General features: G+C 54.6%; 1 protein-coding gene across 1 annotated transcript; it reads left to right on the plus strand.

Moving 5' to 3' along the window:
* The first annotated feature begins 7671 nt into the window (after positions 1–7671).
* On the plus strand, positions 7672–10056 carry LOC114021743 (olfactory receptor 5C1-like). The gene has a single exon (XM_037888337.2). The coding sequence runs from the start codon at positions 9124–9126 to the stop codon at positions 10054–10056; it is 933 nt and encodes a 310-aa protein (XP_037744265.1). The 5' UTR covers positions 7672–9123.
* The last annotated feature ends 9808 nt before the right edge of the window (positions 10057–19864 follow it).

Consider the following 19864-nt stretch of genomic DNA (forward strand, 5'->3'; position numbering starts at 1 on the left):
ACTCCCTCAGGCCCTCTTCCCCCTCATTTCCACCTGCGCCCAGCATGCTTTCCGGAAGGTCCCGGATTCAGGCAAGCCTACAAAAAGCTTTGTCAGTATCCGTCAGGGTGCATCAGAGTCCTATCTGGATTTTACCAACAGATTGCAGGAGGCTATCCTCCGACAGGTGGATAACGCTGCGGCAGCTCAGGAGATCCTGTTAAAATTGGCGGTTGAGAATGCGAACGAGGATTGCCGCCGTGCCCTCCAGACGGCGCAAGCCTCTGGCATTTTAGAGCTCTCAGACATGCTACGGGCGTGCCAGAACATCGGCACACAAGCCCATAAGGCTGGAGTTCTGGCTGCCGCCTTGAGAAAAACCGGGAGGGAGGGGAAGTGTTGTTACCGCTGTGGTAAGGAGGGTCACTTTCAGCGGGAGTGCCGCTCATCAAAGGCACCCGCTCGGCCCTCGAAAAAGTGCCCCAAGTGCGGGAAGGGCTATCACTGGGCTAATCAGTGTCGTAGCGGGTCGGGAAACCGCGCGACGGGTTCCCCCCGAACCCAGGGCCAAACGGGGGTGTTTCCCACTCAGACAACCGTTCCTCTGCCTTAAAATCCATTGACTCTATGAGGGCGGCGACTGCTGGAAGTGCAGGGCTTGATTTGATCATGCAGGAGGACACTGATTTTCGGCTGCCAGGGGAGGTCTGCGCCATACCCACCCAGGTGACGGGACCTCTCCCTGCCGGCTTTGTGGGTCTCGTTCTCCCTCGCTCTCATGCTGGGAAACAGGGCTTTTTTGTCATCCCCGGAGTCATTGATGCCGATTACACCGGCGTTATTAAGGTTCAGGTGTGGACTCATCTTCCACAGTCGCTCCCGCGTGGACGATCAATTGCACAATTGATTTTAGTCCCCTATCAGGTGCCAGCTGCCGAGGATCGAGCTCGGGGCGGAGGCGGCTTTGGATCAACGTTGTCTCACTCGCCGTCTCACAGCACGTCCTCTCCACTTGTTGCTCTGACAATGTCAGTCCGCCCCTCGAAACCTCAGTTAACACTTCTCTTAAATGATGTTCCCTTCACAGGGCTGGTGGACACTGGAGCTGACGTTACGGTGATTCGTGATCCGGAGTGGCCGGTTAGTTGGCCTACGGTTCCTTCTAAAGAGTTGTGGGGGATCGGGGGTAGTAAACCCGGGCGACAGAGTTTGTCTTGGGTCACGGTCTCTAAACCGGGAGGCCGTGCCCTTGCTACTATCCGCCCCTTTGTGCTCCCTGTCCACCTCAATATTTGGGGCCGTGATTTACTTACAAAGCTGGACACCACCCTCGATATTAATATCTGATGGCTCAAAACCCTCCCTCACCCACATTGCACTCCGCATTACCCTTGGTATGGCAATCCTTAGAACCTGTCTGGATTGACCAGTGGCCCCTCCCTCTAGAAAAACTGAAAGCGCTTCATTTGCTTGTGCAGCAGCATTTGCAGGCACAGCGCTTGGAGAGCTCTACTAGTCCCTGGAACACCCCGGTGTTCGTTATTAAGAAAAAATCTGGTGCTTGGCGGCTGTTACATGATTTAAGGGAAACAAATAAACGCATCCAACCTATGGGCCCCTTGCAGTTTGGCTTACCAAATCCAAATTTAATTCCTCAAACCGATCAGCTCTGTGTGTTAGATTTAAAAGATTGTTTTTTTACCATTCCCCTTTGCCCACAAGATCGCGAAAAATTCGCGTTTACAGTGCCACAATATAATAATCAGCAACCCTCTCAAAGGTATCAGTGGAAGGTCTTACCCCAGGGAATGCAAAATAGTCCAACCTTATGTCAGCTTTTTGTGGATCGGGCCCTCACCCCTTTTCGTGCCCGGTACCCTACGCTAAAGGTCTACCATTATATGGATGACATTTTGCTTAGTGGTCCCCGGGTCACGGAACAACAGATTGAATCTTTGTCTCAAATTCTCGGCCACAATGGCCTGTTGGTGGCACCAGAAAAAATCCAACGCTCTTATCCCTACCACTACCTCGGCCATAAGGTTTTACAAACCTATGCTGCTCCGGTTCGTCCGGCACTAACTCTACCTCAACCCCTAACCCTTGTTAAATTGCAACAGATTTTGGGTCATTTAAATTGGATTCGGCCCTATTTTCGTCTCCCCACCTCAATGCTGCAGCCGTTGTTCGACCTCCTACGTGGAGCCCGAGCACCGGGTGCAGTTATTGCCATCACTGAAGAGCACATTGCCTGCATTCGACAAATTAATGCAGCATTGAGTCAGCAGTTTGTGGACAGACCCCCTGAGGTCCGTCCCCTACGGTTGATTCTTCTTGCCACCCCTCATACGCCCACTGCGGCTCTGTTTGTACCCCGTACGAATACAGCCGTCTCTATCATAGAGTGGCTGTACCTCTCCTCCACTCCTCCTCGGAATATTTACCCATATCTAGATGCCCTGTCTGATCTTGTTCGTAAAGCCCGCCACCGTGCAGTGCAACTCACTGGCACTGATTTAGTTGATATTGTGTTCCCCTTGTCCCGTAGTGAATTTGATTCCTTGTGCCACACCTCTTTGGCTTGGCAGGTTGCTCTTTGTGATTATGTGGGAGAAATCTCCTATAATCCCCCAAAAGATCCTCGGTTGGTAATTACCCAAAAGGTGCCTCTAATTGTTCATCGTCTTAGCCACTCTCAACCCATTGTTTCTGCTGTTACTCTTTTTACTGATGGCTCTCCACATCGAGGTGTTGTCACCTATCAATCCGGTGACCCCCCTCGCTGGCATTCTCGTTTTACACTGCCTCAGCGTTCCGCGCAGCGCTCGGAACTGGCTGCTGTTATTTTGGCCTTTCAACTTTTTGTTGATTGCCCCTTTAATTTAATTGTGGACACCCATTATGTTTATCAAGTGATTGATCATTTACCCCTTGCCCTCATTACCCCTCAGGTCGATGCGGACCTCCTTCGCCTATTTTTGTCTTTGCAATATCTTATCTCCACTCGTAATTTTCCTTATTTTGTTGCTCACATTCGCAGTCATACCCCTTTGCCTGGGTCACTCACTGAGGGCAATGCGCGCGCCGATCGCGCGCTACGTGGTCAGGTAAATTCCCTTTTTTCTGACCCCATTGAAAGCCATGCCTTTTTTCATCAGTCTGCCTCTGTTTTGGCCCGGCAGTTTCACATTCCTACTGATCATGCACGTTCCATTGTTCGTTCCTGCCCCCACTGTGCCGCTGCTGCCCCTACCTTTTCTTATGCCGTTAACCCCAGAGGTACCGCAGCGAATCAGCTGTGGCAAATGGATGTCACTCACGTGCCACAATTCCGCCCCTATTCCTTTTTACATGTTTCTGTTGATACTTATTCGGGCTTTCTCTGGGCAACCCCGCAGCGTGGGGAAGCCACTGCCAAAGTGATTCACCATTTGCTAGCCTGTTTTTCTGTTATGGGTCGCCCAAGCCAGATTAAAACAGATAACGCCCCAGCCTACTGCTCCACAGCCCTCTCCACCTTTTGTGCCCGATGGGACGTCCGTCTTAAACACGGGATCCCTTATAATTCCACGGGCCAAGCCATTGTTGAACGTGCCAATCGCACGCTCAAAACCTTGCTTGATAAACAATTAAAACAAGGGGAGCTGCGTCTCCGAACCTTAGGAGACATTCAACAACAAATGCATATCCTTTTGTTTACTTTAAATAATTTAACGCTGAACGCAGATCAGCAGACCCCCGCGGATCGGCATTTTCACAAATCTGAGGTACTGGAAAGACCGCGTGTCTTTTACCGTCAGCTGCCTGATCCGCAGTGGCTGGGCCCAGTACCTCTAATCACTTGGGGTCGGGGATATGCTGCGGTGTCTCTCCCTGCAGGACCGTTGTGGGTTCCAGCCCGGTGTGTGCGACCGGCACTGAAACAGCATGGCATGGCGCCAGGGGCTGCCGAACCCCATACCGGAGTTTCAGCTGACCTTGGAGGAGAATGCGGTGCCTCCCGGGTCAACAACGGCGGGACGGAAACGGAAGAGGCGTAGCGCCCCAAGCCAGCCCGTGACATGGGGAGCAGTAAAAGCATTGGTCGCGGCGGCTCAACGAAGACTGGCAGCAAACCAACAGCCAGAGACTCCTGAGACTTTGTTTGTGGCGATTCTCGCCCAAATCACTGCTAACTCTGTACTGATTGTATGCTTTTTGTGCCTGCTTATTCCTGTAGGGGTTGGCTCGGAAGCGCGTCCCCCGTTACGGGCCCGAATGACGTATAACATATGGGAAAGATTGGCTTCAATAGCAAATGTTACCCACTTTTGCTTGTCTAATTCTGTAGAAGCCGGAGAATTGTTAGGTACATGCCTTATTCCAGTTTGTCATCACCCTGAGGAGATAGGGAATGAGACGATGCTCGCTGCTTACGCGAATCTCTCTTCCCAGTACTCTGGCATGGCTAATTGGGGCCCGGCCTACTATACCTTGCCTCACACGGCTATATCCCTCCACACACTGTACCCGGCCGGGGCCAACGATGTCACCTGTGCGCGTGTGGTTAACTGCACTAGTACAAGCCATCTCTAGGCTGGCTGCGACAATTTTTTGGTTATGCTGTGTTTATAATCATTGGGCTTATTTTTTGCTGCTGCTGTGTACAATGTATTCCCTCTTTGCTAAGGCTTTGTAGAGATTCGCCCTGGCAAGCTCCCCGAGTTATGTCCTTGCCTATTTGGGAGTTAAATTGCTCGCAAAAGCAAATTGCCGGCTCCCATGAGAGGGCCGAGTATAATTAAACAAAAAGGGGGAGATGAAGGCTCATGTTTGGTCCATCCACCTGCAAACGGTCAGGGCACACCCTGACTGTTGTGTAGGAGCAACACATTGCTCCGTCCAAGGACGAGGACCAGATATGAACCCTGGGAAGTTGATTAAAGGACAGTAATCGTGGGAAGCTTCCTTGGCTTGGCCTTAAGGCCTGAGAATTAGGATTGTAGTAGATAGAGGCTGAAAAACAAGAATATTAATCAATGTCATGCATTCCTTTGCGGTGAAAGTAGGTAATGTGCAGGGGGGAGAAATATAATAAAAGAGAAGGTGGAAAGCTGACAGGCAGCAGCCCATTTCAGCTGACCAGCTTGCTTGCTTGAATAAATCTGTGTTCTGTCTCATCATTGAACCGCCACAACGCGGTGTTGTTGGAATCACATCGGTCCCACCGTGTTTATCTTTGCCGATTGTACATGGCATTGTTGGAGCCGTGTCAGTCCCACCTTGCCTGTCTTTGCCAGTTGTTGTACGCGGTGTTGTTGGAGCCACGTCCTTCCCACCTTGTCTCTCTATCTTTTCCCAAGCAGTGTTCGGCCTTACGTCCAGTTCCTGGCATCTCCAGCCCTCCAGGCCGGGGGGCTGAACAGGCCCAGAGGGTGCTGGCCCCTACATCCATCAAGGAGGGGACACCTACAGGGTCGTTTTACGCCTTGTGTATCCCCCAAAGTCCATTGTCTTTGCCTCAAGAGTCGGGAAGGATTCCTGGGGGCTGGACATTGTCCCCCCCACCTGCTCCCCATTTAGCTCAAGGTCTGTAAATGTACGTTTCTTTCTCTCCGCCGGGCATCCAGCCAGTCGGCCGGGTAAATCCACACTCCGGTGTCTAGGGCAGGCTGGGTTTCCACTCGGCCTCCCCAACACAAGGTAAGACCCTGTTTCCAGCCCACATCTAGGACTCACTGAACCCACCCCGGACATGCCCCATGCAGGGATTTTCAGGACCGGCGCGGCACCGGATTACATATGAGACATAAGAGCATAAAAACGTAACCCTAACTCTACATATACAATGATGGGGTCTGAATTAGCTGTTACCACTCAAGAAAGATCTGGGTGTCCTTGTGGAGAGTTCTCTTAATCATCCACTCAATGTGCCGCGGCATCAAAAAGGTGACCAGAATGTTGGGAATCATCAAGAAAGGGAGAGAGAATAAGACAGAAAATATCCTATCGCCTCTGTGTACATCCATGGGACGCCCGTACCTTGAACACTGCATGCAGATGTGGCCGCCCCAGCTCGAACAAGATATATAGAAATGAGAAAGGGTTCAGAAAAGGGCAACAAAAATGATGAGGGGTACAGAACGGCCTCCGTATGAGGAGAGATTAATGAGACTGGGACTTTTGAGCTTGGAAAAGAGGCGACGAAGGGGGGATATGAGAGAGGTCTATAAAATCATGACGGGTGTGGAGAAAGTGAAGAAGAAAGTGTTATTTACCCCTTCTCATAACACAAGAACAAGTGGCCACCAAATGAAATGAATAGGTAGCAGGTTTAAAACAAACACACGAAAGTATTTTTTCATGCAACACACTGTCAACCTGTGGAACTCCTTGCCAGAGGCTGTTATGAAGGCCAATACTATAACGGGGTTCAAAAGGGAGCTAGATAGATTCAAGGAGGATAGGTCCATCAATGGCTATTAGCCAGGCTGGGCAGGGAGGGTGTCCCGAGCCTCTGTTTGCCAAAAGCTGGGAATGGGCGCAGGGGATGGATCACTTGACGATTCCCTGTTCTGTTCATTCCCTCTGGGGCATCTGCCATTGGCCACTGTCGGAAGGCAGGATAACTGGGCTTGATGGATCTTTGGTCTGATCCAGTCGGGCCGTTCTTATCTTCTTATGTTCTCCGGGAGGGCAGTGGGGTCTGGTGGTTAGAACAGGGGAGCTGGGAGCCAGGACTCCTGGGTTCTTTCCTCTGAGGGGAGTGGGGTCGAACAAAGCACAGGCGCCCAGCCTCGGAAGGGCCAGGGATGGTGACTCCCTCACACTGTGCTGGTGCAAAGAGCCCAGCCCTTGGTGCCAGCTGGGGGCCGGCCTCTCTTGGCAGCAGGGCAGAAGATCCGAGGCTGGCTCTGCTCTAACACGGGTTACTGGAAGCACTTGGACTCGGGGATCTGTGGCCTAGCATCCCCCTGCTCTGCAGGCCTCCAATTTCCCATGCAATTAGCCACCTGCGTCTGAATCCCCGTGGACAGGAGCTGGGGGTGACGCGTGCGCCCAGCCCCTCTGTCTGCGGGGCCTGGCTGGCACGGTGGGGATTGGCTCAGGCAGGAGCCCTGGGAGTCGGTGCCAGGGGAGGACTCGTGGATGCTAGGGAAAGGGGCATAAAAGCCCCGGCACTGCCTGGGTGGAAAGCAGTGGGCACCGGCACCGAGAGAGACGCAGACCCTGCCGCTCTCCAGGTAGGGCGCGTGCCACGGGGCAGGAACCGGACACGGGGCCTTTACCGGGTAGGGACACTGTTTTGGGCCAAGGTGTTCGAAGCCCCGCAGGCCGGCAGAGCTGCTCTGGAGAACGAGACCCACACGCAGCTAAGCAGCGAGTTACTGGCTTCGTCGAAGGTTAGTGACGCCCCCGCGACGGGGCGTCACGGAGGCGGGGAACCCAGCACGCCGGAGCTTTGCCTGGGACGGAGTCCGACGAAGGGGTACGCAGCGAGCCCGAATCAGCAGTGCACAAAAGCAGCTCATGAATATATAATAAGGTACTTCCCAAGAGGGGCTTTTGGCAAACTGGCAAAGGGCCACGCAGGGCAGACAGAACCGGCCTAACGCTGGTTCTTCGTGTCCTGCAGTGACCGGGCGGCCTCGAGAAAGCGGCAGTTCCCTAGCTAGGCCGTAACAAAGTCTTCCGCAGTCCCTTACAGACGCCCTCTCCGCACTGACCCCCATTACCTCCTCGCTTGCTGAGCCCATCTCTGCTTCGGGGGCTGGCCAGCCAGTCACTGGGAGCCAGGACTCCTGGGTTCTCTCCCTGGCTCCGGGAGGGGAGTGGGATCTAGTGGGTTGGAGCAGCGGGGGCTGGGAGCCAGGACTCCTGGGTTCTCAGGGGCGAATCCCTCCATGCTTTGCCCATAAAGGGCTCCCAGCCCATCCCAGTCCTTCTCTCTCTCTCAGCCGGAGGCAATTTTCCTTCCTTCTCTTCAGCTGTCCCCCTTTCTAATCCCTGCCCTGCTCGGAGGATCCCCCCATCCTGTTACCCTGTCCCCCTCGGTACCTCTCAGCCCCGGCCCCTCCTGCTAGTTCTTCCCTCCTCTCCCAGGCCTGGCGCTCCTCCCCGAGCCCCCCTCCCCAGGCCGTGTGTCTCCAGCTCAGTCTGGGCTGGAGGGATCAGTGTTCAGGATGGGGGGGGCCCCCCAAGCTGTCTGGACCGTCCCCCTCTCTTATCTGCTCTGACTGTGCACCCCCAATCATCGCACCCGGCCCTTGGGGCTCTCAGCCACCAACCCCCACCAGGTGTCCCCATCCCATCGAGGGGCCAGGCTGGGGACTGTGTCCCTCCACACTTTATGGGGATGTGTATTATGGTACCGCTTGGAGGCTGCACATGAAATCAGGGTCGGGGGGTGACACTGAGCGCTGCCCAGATCAGAGCCCCCCTTGTGCCGGGCGCTGCCCAGACCCCAACCAAGATCAGGGCCCCCCATTGTGCCAGGCGCTACCCAGACCCTGACAGAGATCAAGGCCCCCCGTTGGGCCGGGCACTGCCCAGACCCCAACCAAGAGCAGGGCACCCTCTTGTGCCGGGTGCTGCCCAGGCACACACTGAGAGACCGGCTCTGCCCTGGAGAGCTCCCAGTCTAAATGCACCAGGGGAAGCAGAGCCCTAGAGTTGTGAAGTAACTTGCCCAGAGTAACCCAGCCGGTCAGTAGCGGAGCTGCGAATAGAACCCAGGAGTCCCAAGTGCCGCCACATTCCCACGCTGCCTCCGGGTCCCTCGATCTCCTCTCCCTGCCCCAGGCATCTTTGCAGCTCCCTGCAGCTCAGTAGCGCCTGCAGGTTTAAATCACCGCCCCCTCTTTCCAAAGGGAATGCCGTGAACCCCGCTTTCCTCACCAATGCCTTTCGCCTGCCAACGTCCCCAAAGAGTGTTTGGACGTTGGCTTATTCTTTGCTTCGTCGCCTAAACTGTTGTGTGGCGTTATGTGTGGCTGTTCCCCAACTGCTCCGCCCCAAAGGTGGCTGCATCTCCGTGCCAGGCCAGCCCTCCCCAAACACCAGACCCTTGACACTAGGAGCAGTACCATCCCCACCCTGGGCTGAGGGCACTGGCAGAGGGGCAGGCTCTCACCCACGCTCTCTCCCCACAGATCTGTGCCCCCCATGGCCGGGCCAAACCGGACGGTGGTGACTGACTTTCTCCTCGTGGGCTTCCCCTCCCGCCGAGACCTAAGTCTGCTGCTCTTCTCGCTGGCATTGCCCGTCGTCCTGCTGGGCCTGGCAGGGAACCTGGGCCTGGCGGTTCTGACCCGGGCCGAGCGCTCCCTCCACACCCCCATGTACTACTTTCTCAGCCACTTGGCGCTGCTGGACCTCTGCTCCTGCTGTGCCGTGGGCCCCGTCATGCTGTGGGGCCTGCTGGCCGGCTGGGCTGCCCTCCCTGGCCCGGCCTGCGCCCTCCAGATGTTCCTCTTTGCCTCTGCCACGGATGCCGAGTGCTGCCTGCTGGCCGCCATGGCCTACGACCGCTATGCTGCCGTCTGCCGCCCACTGCACTACCAGGCCGCCGTGCCGCCCTGCCTCTGCCGCGGGCTGGTGCTGGGCTCCTACGCGGCCGGGGCGGCCAGTGCGGCCGTGCACTCCGGCCTGGCCTTCCGCCTTCCCTTCTGCCGCAGCCGCGCCCTCGACAGCTTCTTCTGCGACATCCCACCCGTGCTGGAGCTGGCCTGCGCCGACACCAGCCTCAACCAGGCCCTGCTGCTGGCCATCTGCGGCGCCATCCAGAGCGTCACCCTGCTGGCCATCCTGGCCTCCTACGGGCTCATCCTCGGGGCTGTGGGGCGGGCGGGCTTGCGCCGGGCTGCCTCCACCTGCGGCTCCCACCTGGCAGCTGTGGCCGTGCTCTACGGGACCCTCATCTTCATGTACCTGCGGCCCGAAGGCAGCTACGCCGCACAGGCTGACAAGATGGCTGCTGCCTTCTACACCGTGGTCATCCCCACCCTCAACCCCGCCATCTACAGCCTGCGCAACGCTGACATCAAGGGGGCCCTGGCGAGGCGGCTCCTGGGTGGGCGCCGCGTCTGGGGGGGCTGAGGAAGGGGCTGGAGGAGGGGGGGCCGAGGGAAGGGGAGATGGGGCAAGATGGCTGCTTAGAGTCGGCACCGGCATTGGTGTAGTGCCTCAGTGTAGACGCAACCTACTCCGATGGGTGGGCGTAGGTAATGCACCTCCCAAGGAGGCGGTAGCCAGGTCTTACGGAGTAATTCTTCCATCGACCCAGTGCTGTGCACACTGGGGATTAGCTGGGTTTAGCTACATCTCTCTGGGGAGTGGAGTTTTCACACCCTGGGTGGGTCGACCAACTTCTTAGCATATAAGAACATAAGAACGGCCAGACTGGGTCAGATCAAAGCACCATCCAGCCCAGTCTCCTGTCTACCGACAGTGGCCAGCGTCGGGTGTCCCAGAGGGAGTGAACAGACCAGGGAATCATCAACTGATCCATCCCCTGTCACCCGTTCCCAGCTTCTGGCAGGCAGAGGCTCAGGACACCATCCCTGCCCATCCTGGCTAGGATGGACCTATCCTCCATGAACGTATCTAGTTCCTTTCTGAACCCTGGTATAGTCTTGGCCCCGGCAACATCCTCAGGCAATGATTGCTGCAGCCAGTGGCCCCGTCCTGTCGCGGCACTTCATGGCCCAGTCATAAATATAAAGGGAAGGGGAACCACCTTTCTGTGCACAGGGCTAGAAAATCCCTCCTGGCCAGAGGCAAAACCCTTTTACCTGTAAAGGCTTAAAAAGCTCAGGTAACCTGGCTGGTACGTGACCCAAAATGACTAATGAGGGGACAAGATACTTTCAGATCTGGAGCGGGGGAAAAAGGCTTTTGTCTGTCTGTGTGATACCTTTGCCGGGAACAGATCAAGGATGCAAGCCCTCCAACTCCTGTAAAGTCAGTAAGTAATCTAGCTCGACAATGCGTTAGGTTTTCTTTGTTTTGGCTTGTGAAATTCGCTGTGCTGGAGGGAATGTGTAGTCCTGCTTTTCTGTCTTTTTGTAACTTAAGGTTTTGCCTAGAGGGAATCTCTGTGTTTTGAATCTGACTGCCTGTGAGATTATCTTCCATTCTGATCTTACAGAGTTGTTCTCTTATCTTTTTTTGTTCTTTCTAATAAAGTTCTGTTTTTTAAGAATCTGACTGGGTTTTTTGGGTCTTAAAAATCCAAGGCTGGTTTGTGCTCATCTAGTTTATTCTCAAGCCTCCCCAGGAAAGGGGGTGTAAGGGCTTGGGGCAGGGCTGGTGCAAGGACGTTTCGCACCCTAGGCAAAACTTCCACCTTGCACCCCGCCCCCTGGGAGCCCTGTGGCGGCTCCCCGCCCCCCCATCCTGAGGTGCCCCCCCTGCGGCAGCTCCCCACCCCACCCCCCGCCCTGAGGCACCCCCCCTGCGGCAGCTCCCCACCGCCCCCTCTCCCTCCCTCCCCTCAGCCCAGGGAGCCATGCAGCAGCTCCCTGCCCCAGCTCACCTCTGCTCCGCCTCCTCCCTGAGCACACCGCCGCTTCTCCCACCTCCCAGGCTGGGAGCCAATCAGCTGCATCCATCAGCTGTTTGGCGCGCAAGCCTGGGAGGGAGAGAAGCAGAGCGGGGCTCAGGGGGGGAGGCGGAGCAGAGGTGAGCTGGGGCGGGGAGCAGTTCCCCTGTGCGCCGCCCCCCTCCCCCCATTGCTTGCTGCAGGCAGCCCTCCCCACGCCCCCCTGCCCCAGCTCACCTCCACTCCACCTCCTCTCCGGAGCGCGCTTTTGGCCGCCCCCAACCACTTGGCGCCCTAGGCGACCGCCTAGTTCGCCTAGTGGTTGCACCAGCCCTGATATTTTGGGGAAATAGGAACTCCAAGTGGTCCTTTCCCTGTTCTTTGTCTAAATCACTTGGTGGTGGCAGCATACTGTTCAAAGACGAGACGAAACTTGTGCCATGGGAAAGTTTTTAACCTAAGCTGGTAAAAATAAGCTTAGGGGGGTTTTCATGCAGGTCCCCACATCTGTAACCCAGAGTTCAGAGTGGGGAGGGAACCCTGACAGCCCCTTAAATGCTTGGTCTCTAGGAAGGGGGCTCTGGACAGGACACGGCCCATCCTCACCTTCTCCTAACCCTTTGAAATCAGATGTTCTCTTCCACACATTGCTGGGGGGGCAAGTCCCCCTGGAATTGGACATGGAGATCTGGGGTTGCACCTCAACCTCTGTGCACCATAATCGGGGGGGCCTAAATGACTCCAAGCATGTCACAGAGCTCTGGGCTCGCACCCAGGGCCGAATCTCTGAACTCCTTCCCTTGGGCAATGCCCAGCTTGGAGAGATCATGGGACAAACGTCCTGTTAATGATCACAAACTGCCACCGCAACTCATCAGCGGCTCTGCTTCCACCCCCCAGCTCCCATCCCCAAGGAACCCAGTGCCTAACGATGCCCAGAGCAGTGTGGATTCAAGATCAGTAATGAACACCCCGGGGGATGAGCTGAAGACAGGAGCACAGGGAGACCCGGGTGGGGATGGGTGTGCCTGTGCCGTGTATTGCTTTGTTAGATGGGTAAACAGGGGACTCTTGACTAGATTGGAGATTGGTTCTAGTTCCCCTCTACTTGGCCCTGGTGCGAACATAGTCTATAAGTACCAACATGGGGAATAAATATTTAATAATAGTCTCTTCAGTCCAGCAGAGGACGGTCTAACCCGATCCAATGGCTGGACAGTGAAACTAGACATGTTCAGGCAGGAAATGAGTCGTACATTTTTAACGATGAGGGAAATTAACCATCGGGACAATTGGCCAAGCGTCATGGTGGATTTTCCATTCCTGACAATTTTTCAATCAAGCTGGGGGTGTTTCTCTAGGAGAGCTGCTCTAGGAATTGTCTTGGGGCCATTCTCTGGCCTGTGTGACGGGGGGTCCCAGTAGATGATCCCAGTGTGGAGTCACTGGATAATCTCGAAACTCTCCCAACTCCAAAGACTCCAGGGCTGTCCTAGGGCCTGGGTTGTACAGGTTCGTTCAGATTGGATGATCCCAGTGGGCTCTTCTGGCTTTGGTATCTATTTTAACAGCAGGTGGCAAGGGTGGCCAACCATCCAGGATTGCCCCGGAGTCTCCAATAATTAAAGATGGATCTTTAATTAAAGATGATGTCATGTGATGAAACCTCCAGGAATACGGCCAACCAAGATTTGCAATGCTATAGGTAGCTGGTTTTCTCCTAGCTACCTCGCTTCCTGGACGCACGTAGCCTGATCTTGTGGGAGTCATTCCCCCGCCACATGGGGCTGGATTTACTCCCCATCCCCTGCCATATGGGGCTGGATTTACTCCCCCTCCCCCGCCATATAGGGTGTGTTTACTCCCCCTCCCTCTCCCTCTCTCTATCTGCGGGGGAGGGTAACAAGCACATCTAGGCCTCCAGATTTAGGATTTTTAACCCCCGCAGATGGAAAAGGAGCCAATCATGTGAGGGGAGGGGGGCTTTATTGTAAATTTCCTGGCAGAGAAAATAAATCCAACAGCCTCCCCCAGATATTAAAAGAACTCCCCCGCCAACAAAATGGTTCCTTCCAGGGGCAGTAAAAGCACCAAAGCTCACAATGACCAGGATGAACCATTTCACTATGGGGGGGGGGGGGCGGAAATATCCACTCCTTAAATTCGATAAATTTTCCTTGGTCTCTGGAAAAAAATTACAATCTTTGCAGTACAGATGGTGCCAGCCAAAATGAGCATGGAACCTTCCAAAATGGCAGTTATGGCAGTTGGCTAGGCCCCTCCCCCCCAGATGGAATGGGACCTTCCAAAGAGGCAATTATGGCTGTTGGCCCCGCCCCTCCCTCCAGTGAGAATGGAACCTTCCAAAGTGGCAGTTATGGCCTCTGACCAGGCCCCTCCCCCATCCCCAACTGCCCTTCAGGTCCCGGGCGGGGGGCTTCGCAGCCCTGACCAGGGGGCACATTCACCCCTCCACGTGTGGTGGGAGTGGGGCTGATGGGATCTGTCTGTCCTGTCTCCATTGGAGCGGGCGGAGGGGGGATGGGTTAGGGAGCAGTTGGGGGGGGGATCCCCCTTTCGACAGGACAATGGAGCACAATCGCCCCCGGGGGGCTGCCGTTTAAACCTCATTCATTCATTAATTGTGGGAACCGGCTCCTTCCCCGCCGGCGTCGCTCCCACCCCTGTCCCCGAGAAAGCAGCCTGGGAGAGAGGAGAATCACCAGGCTTTACGGGGGACACAATGGCTGCCATGATTAAATTGCCGCAATTCAACACCTAGGAAACTCATTGACAGGGATGAAGATCAGCCCGTTCTCAGCCGCAGAGCGCGGCACTGCTCGGGCCAGAGCAGGATCCTTGTCCTGAATCTTCACCGGCTCCTTCTGTCCCGCACCTCATGTCCTGACACACAACGGCAGCTACCAAACATGGGGCTCGTCCTGCGTCCAACATCCTGATGCACAACGGCAGCTACTGCCCATGGCGCCCGTCTCTCACTTTTTGATTTATTTGCGTTACCATCACATGTAGGAGCCCCAGTCCTGGGCCAGGAACCCATAGCACTAAATGCTGGACAGACAGAACAAAAAGACAGTCCCTGCCCCAAGAGCTACAGTCTCAGTCTAAGACAAGAGACGACAGGTGGATCCAGACAGACGGACGGGGGGAGCCCAAGTAAACACCAAGGCAGCTGTAAGATTTTTGTAGGCATCACTGCAAGGGGATTCCAGGAGAGACTGGAAGGACAACGAGGTGGCCTTTTCAGATATTAGTGGGGGGCTCCCCCCAAGTGTGAGGGGTAGTGCACCCCAAATCCTTCCGCCCCTTTGCACACCCGAGAGTCAGGAGTCAGGTCCTGCAGCAGAGTCAATCTCTGGGCAACCTAGTGAGCAGAGCTGGCTGGTAGGAGGCTTCCTGCTTGGTCAGAAGAGTCAACAGACCAGCTCTAAAGACCAGCAGCAGTTCAGTGTCTGCTCAAACCATTCGCCCTTGGCTGTGATAGACCCTGCTTGTTCCCAGCCCTGCTCCTACCTTGGATCCAGCCCGGCAGCTGGTCGTGCCTCATTGTCAAAACCTGGTTCTGGCCATCGGCTCCGATTGTGGACTTCCAGCTCCGGCTCTGACCCTCAGCTCCTATTCCTGGCTATTAACTCCTGCTCCAACCGTTAGGCGCGAGTGCCCAATCCCGGTCTCTGACACCCAAATTCTCCCACTTAACAGCAGCCTCCCCACACGAGGGCTTGATTCCCCACCACTTTGCTCCAGACAGACTCCCTTCACACTGGAGGAATGCTGTTGTTAACCAGCCCCCAGCCAGGTATCCACCACTCAGAGAGACTCCTGGATCTCCTGCTATCATTCTCCGTCACGCCCCAAGAGCCGACACACCGCTCCCAACCCGCCCTCAGTTCTCTCCAGGGCCCCCTTCACTTTGCCATTCCTCAGCCTGTAGATCCACGGGTTCAGCATTGGGGCCACCACCGTGAAGACCACAGCTAAGGCCACAGAACCCCATGTAGTAGGGGCTTTGTGACCCCCCCATGATGGTCCCAAAGTACAAGGAGACTGTGGCCAGGTGGGAGCTGCAGGTGGAAAAGGCTTTGTGCTTGCATTGGACAGACAGGACCCTGAGTATGGCTCCAGTAATGCAGGCATAGGAGAGCAGGATACAGGCCAAAGGGATGAGGCTCACGCTGGCACCTTTGGTGCTGCATGGAGGTGTCAGAGCAGGAGAGTGCCAGCAGCTCCTGGATGTTGCAGAAGAAGTGAGGGACCTCCCAGGAGGGCAGAAGGACACATGGGCCATGAGCAGGGAGTGGAGGCTGGCGATTAGCCAGGAGACACCCACTAGGTAGCAGCACTGGTCACGGCTCATAAGCACGGCGTAGCTCAGCAGATGGCAGATGACCACATGGTGGTCTTAGGTCATGGAGGCCAGCAGGAGGCTGTCAGTGTTGCCGAAGGTGATGAAGAAATACATCTGGTCCAGGCAGCTGGTGTAGGAGATGCCCTGCTCCCGGATGCCAGGGTCCCCAGCACCCGCGGTACCACAGCCAAGATCACACAGGTGTCCGCCAGGGAAAGGTGGGCAAGGAAGAAGTCCATGGGGGCACAGTGCAGGCAGGAGTCAGAGTGGATCAGCAGGGAAATATGCAGGTTCCCCAGCAGCATAAGCGGGCACATGGAGAGGAAGAGGAGGTGCCAAAGCTCCGGGAGGTCTAAGAGACCCAGCAGCATGAACCCAGAGATGCTGGTCTTGTCCCCCCGCTTCATGGCTCCAGGGTCCCCGCAGAGAGGAGATTTGAGCCATGACGTGGCCCAGCAATGCCAAGGTGGAATGCTCCACTGGGAATGGGCTCCAAGGGCGATGGAGACTCACGATGAACCAAGCCAACGGTCACACATTCTACACCCAGAAGGGGACAATTCTGACCCATCTCGCCTCACTTCCTGCACACTCTAGGCCAGACGCCCGGAGCCCTTCCTACATCCAGCCAAGAGCTGAGGAGTGAGCTAAAGTTTCTCGCTTAGAATGAGACTTCCAGTCTCAATGTGATGGACTCCAAGTGATGGAGAAGTCATCACACCCCTCGGCAAGCTGTTCCTATGGTTAACCCCCCCCTCCCTCTTAAATATTGGCAAATTAATACCCAAGAGACAGTCAGAAAGGGGGAGTTCCTCTCTAAGAAACACTCTCCAGCTAACGAGACAGGGAACAATGAAATTAAATGAAAATGAAAATGAAAACCTTACTTAAGTAACTCTAAGAACCTCTTGATGCCAACTGCCAAGAGTTCACTGTTAACTCCCAAGAGGCCTGTCAAACTCATTACACCTAGCACTGCTTTCATAGTATTTATTCATCAATAATGTGATGTGAAGGCTTCAGTAAAAGCTGGGCTCATGGTGGTCATACCAGCATATCTACGTACAGAGGCCATGTAAAAAGTGAAATGCATATAATGAAAGACAGTCTGAAGCGTGAAAAGATTGACAAACATATCTGGTTTGCCTCGGTCTCTAGCCGACATGGAGCCTCTGGGTCTTGCTAGATTTGAGCTCCAGGGTGGGATTTATCTCCTGGGTGGACTCACTGATAGGAGATAAGCTTCAAGCATGGAATGAACCCTTTCCCACACTCAGCACATTGATAGGGTCTCTCTCGTGCATGGACTCTCTGATGGATGATAAGGGGCAACCTTATCCATAGTCATGGGTTACTTTAACTCAGTGGTTCTCAAACTTATTTGATCAGGTCCCCCCTTCTTTGTGTCTGTAGTCATTTATACACTTTCCCCAAGTATATATACCACTACCCAACTCTGAAGACAGAGCAGAGAGCAGCGGCTGCTGGCCGGCTGCCCAGCTCTGAAGGCAGAAGAAAGGGAAACCGTGTGAAAAGTTATATTTGTCAGCATCACTTTTTACAGCAGACTTAGTGCCCGATGGCCACCCTTACTTCTGTGCAGTTGCTGCCACCCTGAGGCTGACAGCCAGAGCCCCGCTGCCTGCAGGTGATGGGGGAGGGCGGGTGGGAAGGAGAGCCCAAGCCCGGGATGCATCCCAGTGGGGAGGGGGGAAGGAGACCCTAAGCCCAAGCCACCTCCCAGTGAAGGATTGGTTGGAGGGGGGGAAGGAAACCCCAAGCCCTGGTGGTGGGGCTCCAGCTGTCACCTTTATCCTGCCTTTTGGGTGTACACGGCCCTTCTGCATGAGCCCCAGCCACCCAGGGCTGACAGCCAGAGCTCATCAAATAAAAAAAAGGCACACAGCTCACACCTCCCTTGACACATTCCCACACCTCCCTTAGTAGGCCTGTCCCAGAGTTTGAAAACTACTGCTTTAACTAATTACCCACCCCTGGGGGAGGGTTTGCACCTGCTTTAATCTTGGAGCAATCAGCCCCAAGATTCATGACAGTAGAGAGGATGTCGATAGTCCACAGCGGTCTTTCTGTAATCAGGAGTTTTATCAGTCAGTCAGTCAGTCAGAAGACACTGTAGTGTGCGTATTGTGATTTGGTTGGCTGCAGTGGAACCCCCCCCCTTTGCATTCTTCATGTTATTCCTTGCAGAAAAGCCCAAAGTGTGTATTCCTCATCTTCATCCTCACCACCACCATCAGCACCAGCGGTCGTCATCCTGGTGTCTCCCAAGGCACAAAGGCTGGAACACCGCTTCTATACTGTGCTCACTGGAGTTCGCACACATTTATGAAGGTTTTTGACCCCTTTTTCTTTTTTGAGCTTCCCCACCCCACGACTTTCAGGCTGCTCCATTTTTCATAGGCTACTAATTTGTTGGTTCCTCTTATACCCACTGACGTTTATGTCACTCAATCACCATAACAACTTGTGCTTTGCAGATTGCTGCTGGCCCCCTGAGTCTGCAAAAATCCCCCAAATACTCTAACCATCTTTAGTGGGTACATTGCAATATAAGTTTCCTAAATATCAGCCGTTGAACACTTACTGAATGTAGTATTCTACCAGATGACATCCTGTGATCTAGGGTCATTGCTATTTTGCGACAACTTATGATCTAGGGTCACTACTTGGCGGTGCTTAACTTGTAATGAAAGAGGTGCCAGGGCTCCAGCAATTTTTTTACATTAATAACTGTTACAGCAAATGCAAAGGCACTGCGGCTCAGCTCTGGCAAGCCCTGGCAAAAATTAAGCCCTGCTTACTGGGTAGTAGCTTATGTCACATCTTTAGGATTTAAGCCTTGTTTCTCTAAGCTAAATATCTTACAAACCTAAGGCCTGTAGGCCCTGTGTTACAGCATCAATTAATACTTGGATTTCACCTCTATGCCCTAAATACTCCTGATGTCTTTTATCCTTGGTTACCATGGTCTGACCTCTCCCACATTCAGGGGATTGTTGGGGTCTCTCTTCATGGAGGATAGGTCCATCATTGACTATTAGCCAAGATGGTTAGGGATACAAGGCCATGTTCCAGGTGTCCCTAAACCTCTGTCTGCCAGAAGTTGGGACTGGATGACAAAGAATGGATTACTTGATCATTTCCCTGTTCTATTCATTCCCTCTGAAGCATCTGGCACTGGCTATTGTCAGAAGACAGCAAACTGGGCTAGATGGACCACTGGTTTGATCAGGCTCAGTGGAAACTCCCAAAAAGTGTGGAGACCACTGGTGACCAAATTGTTGCTCTGCCCCTGCACTGCCCCTTCTCCCTGAGGCCCCACCCCTTCTCTCCCAGGCCCCACCCTCACGCTACCCATTGCCCCTGAGGACCCGCCCTCGCACTGCCCTTTTCCCCAAGGCCCCACCCTCACATTGCCCCTTCCCCTGAGAACCCACTTCCATGCCACCTCTTCTCCCCAACCCCCCCCGCAGCTCACTCTTCTTTGCCCCCTCGCCCCACATTGCTCACCCTTACCTCCGATAAAAAGTGATGGGGCTATGGCTCCTGGGCCTCCCTTGTTCCAGTGCCTCAAGGTCTAAACCACTATGGTCTTTCTTATATTCTTATGTTCCTCTGTGGACTCTCTGATGGGCGATGAGGTCTGAAGTCTCCCAGAATCCTCTCCCACACTCACCACACTGATGGGGTCTCCTGTGTGGATTCTCAGGTGCTTAGTGGGCGTTGAATTCCCACCAAATCTTTTCCCACATTCACAGCGCTCAGGGGCACTCCCCTGAGTTGATTCTCTGATGGACACTAAGCTTTGAGTTCCCATTGAATCCTCTCCCACATTCAGGATATCTATAGGGTTTCTCTCCTGGTGGATCCTTTGGTATGTAATCAAGTCTGAGCTCCAGCCAAACATTTCCCCGCATTTAGGACTCTGACAGGGTCTTTCTCCTTCTCCTGGCTGCTCCCTTTGCTGTTTCTAG

Source organism: Chelonia mydas, chromosome 23, assembly GCF_015237465.2.
Source record: "Chelonia mydas isolate rCheMyd1 chromosome 23, rCheMyd1.pri.v2, whole genome shotgun sequence".
In the NCBI taxonomy this organism is placed as follows: Eukaryota; Metazoa; Chordata; order Testudines; family Cheloniidae; genus Chelonia; species Chelonia mydas.

What these genes read in the sequence shown, in the direction of transcription:
- LOC114021743 (XM_037888337.2), top strand. Translation starts at nt 9,124, where the DNA reads ATGGCCGGGCCAAACCGGACGGTGGTGACTGACTTTCTCCTCGTGGGC.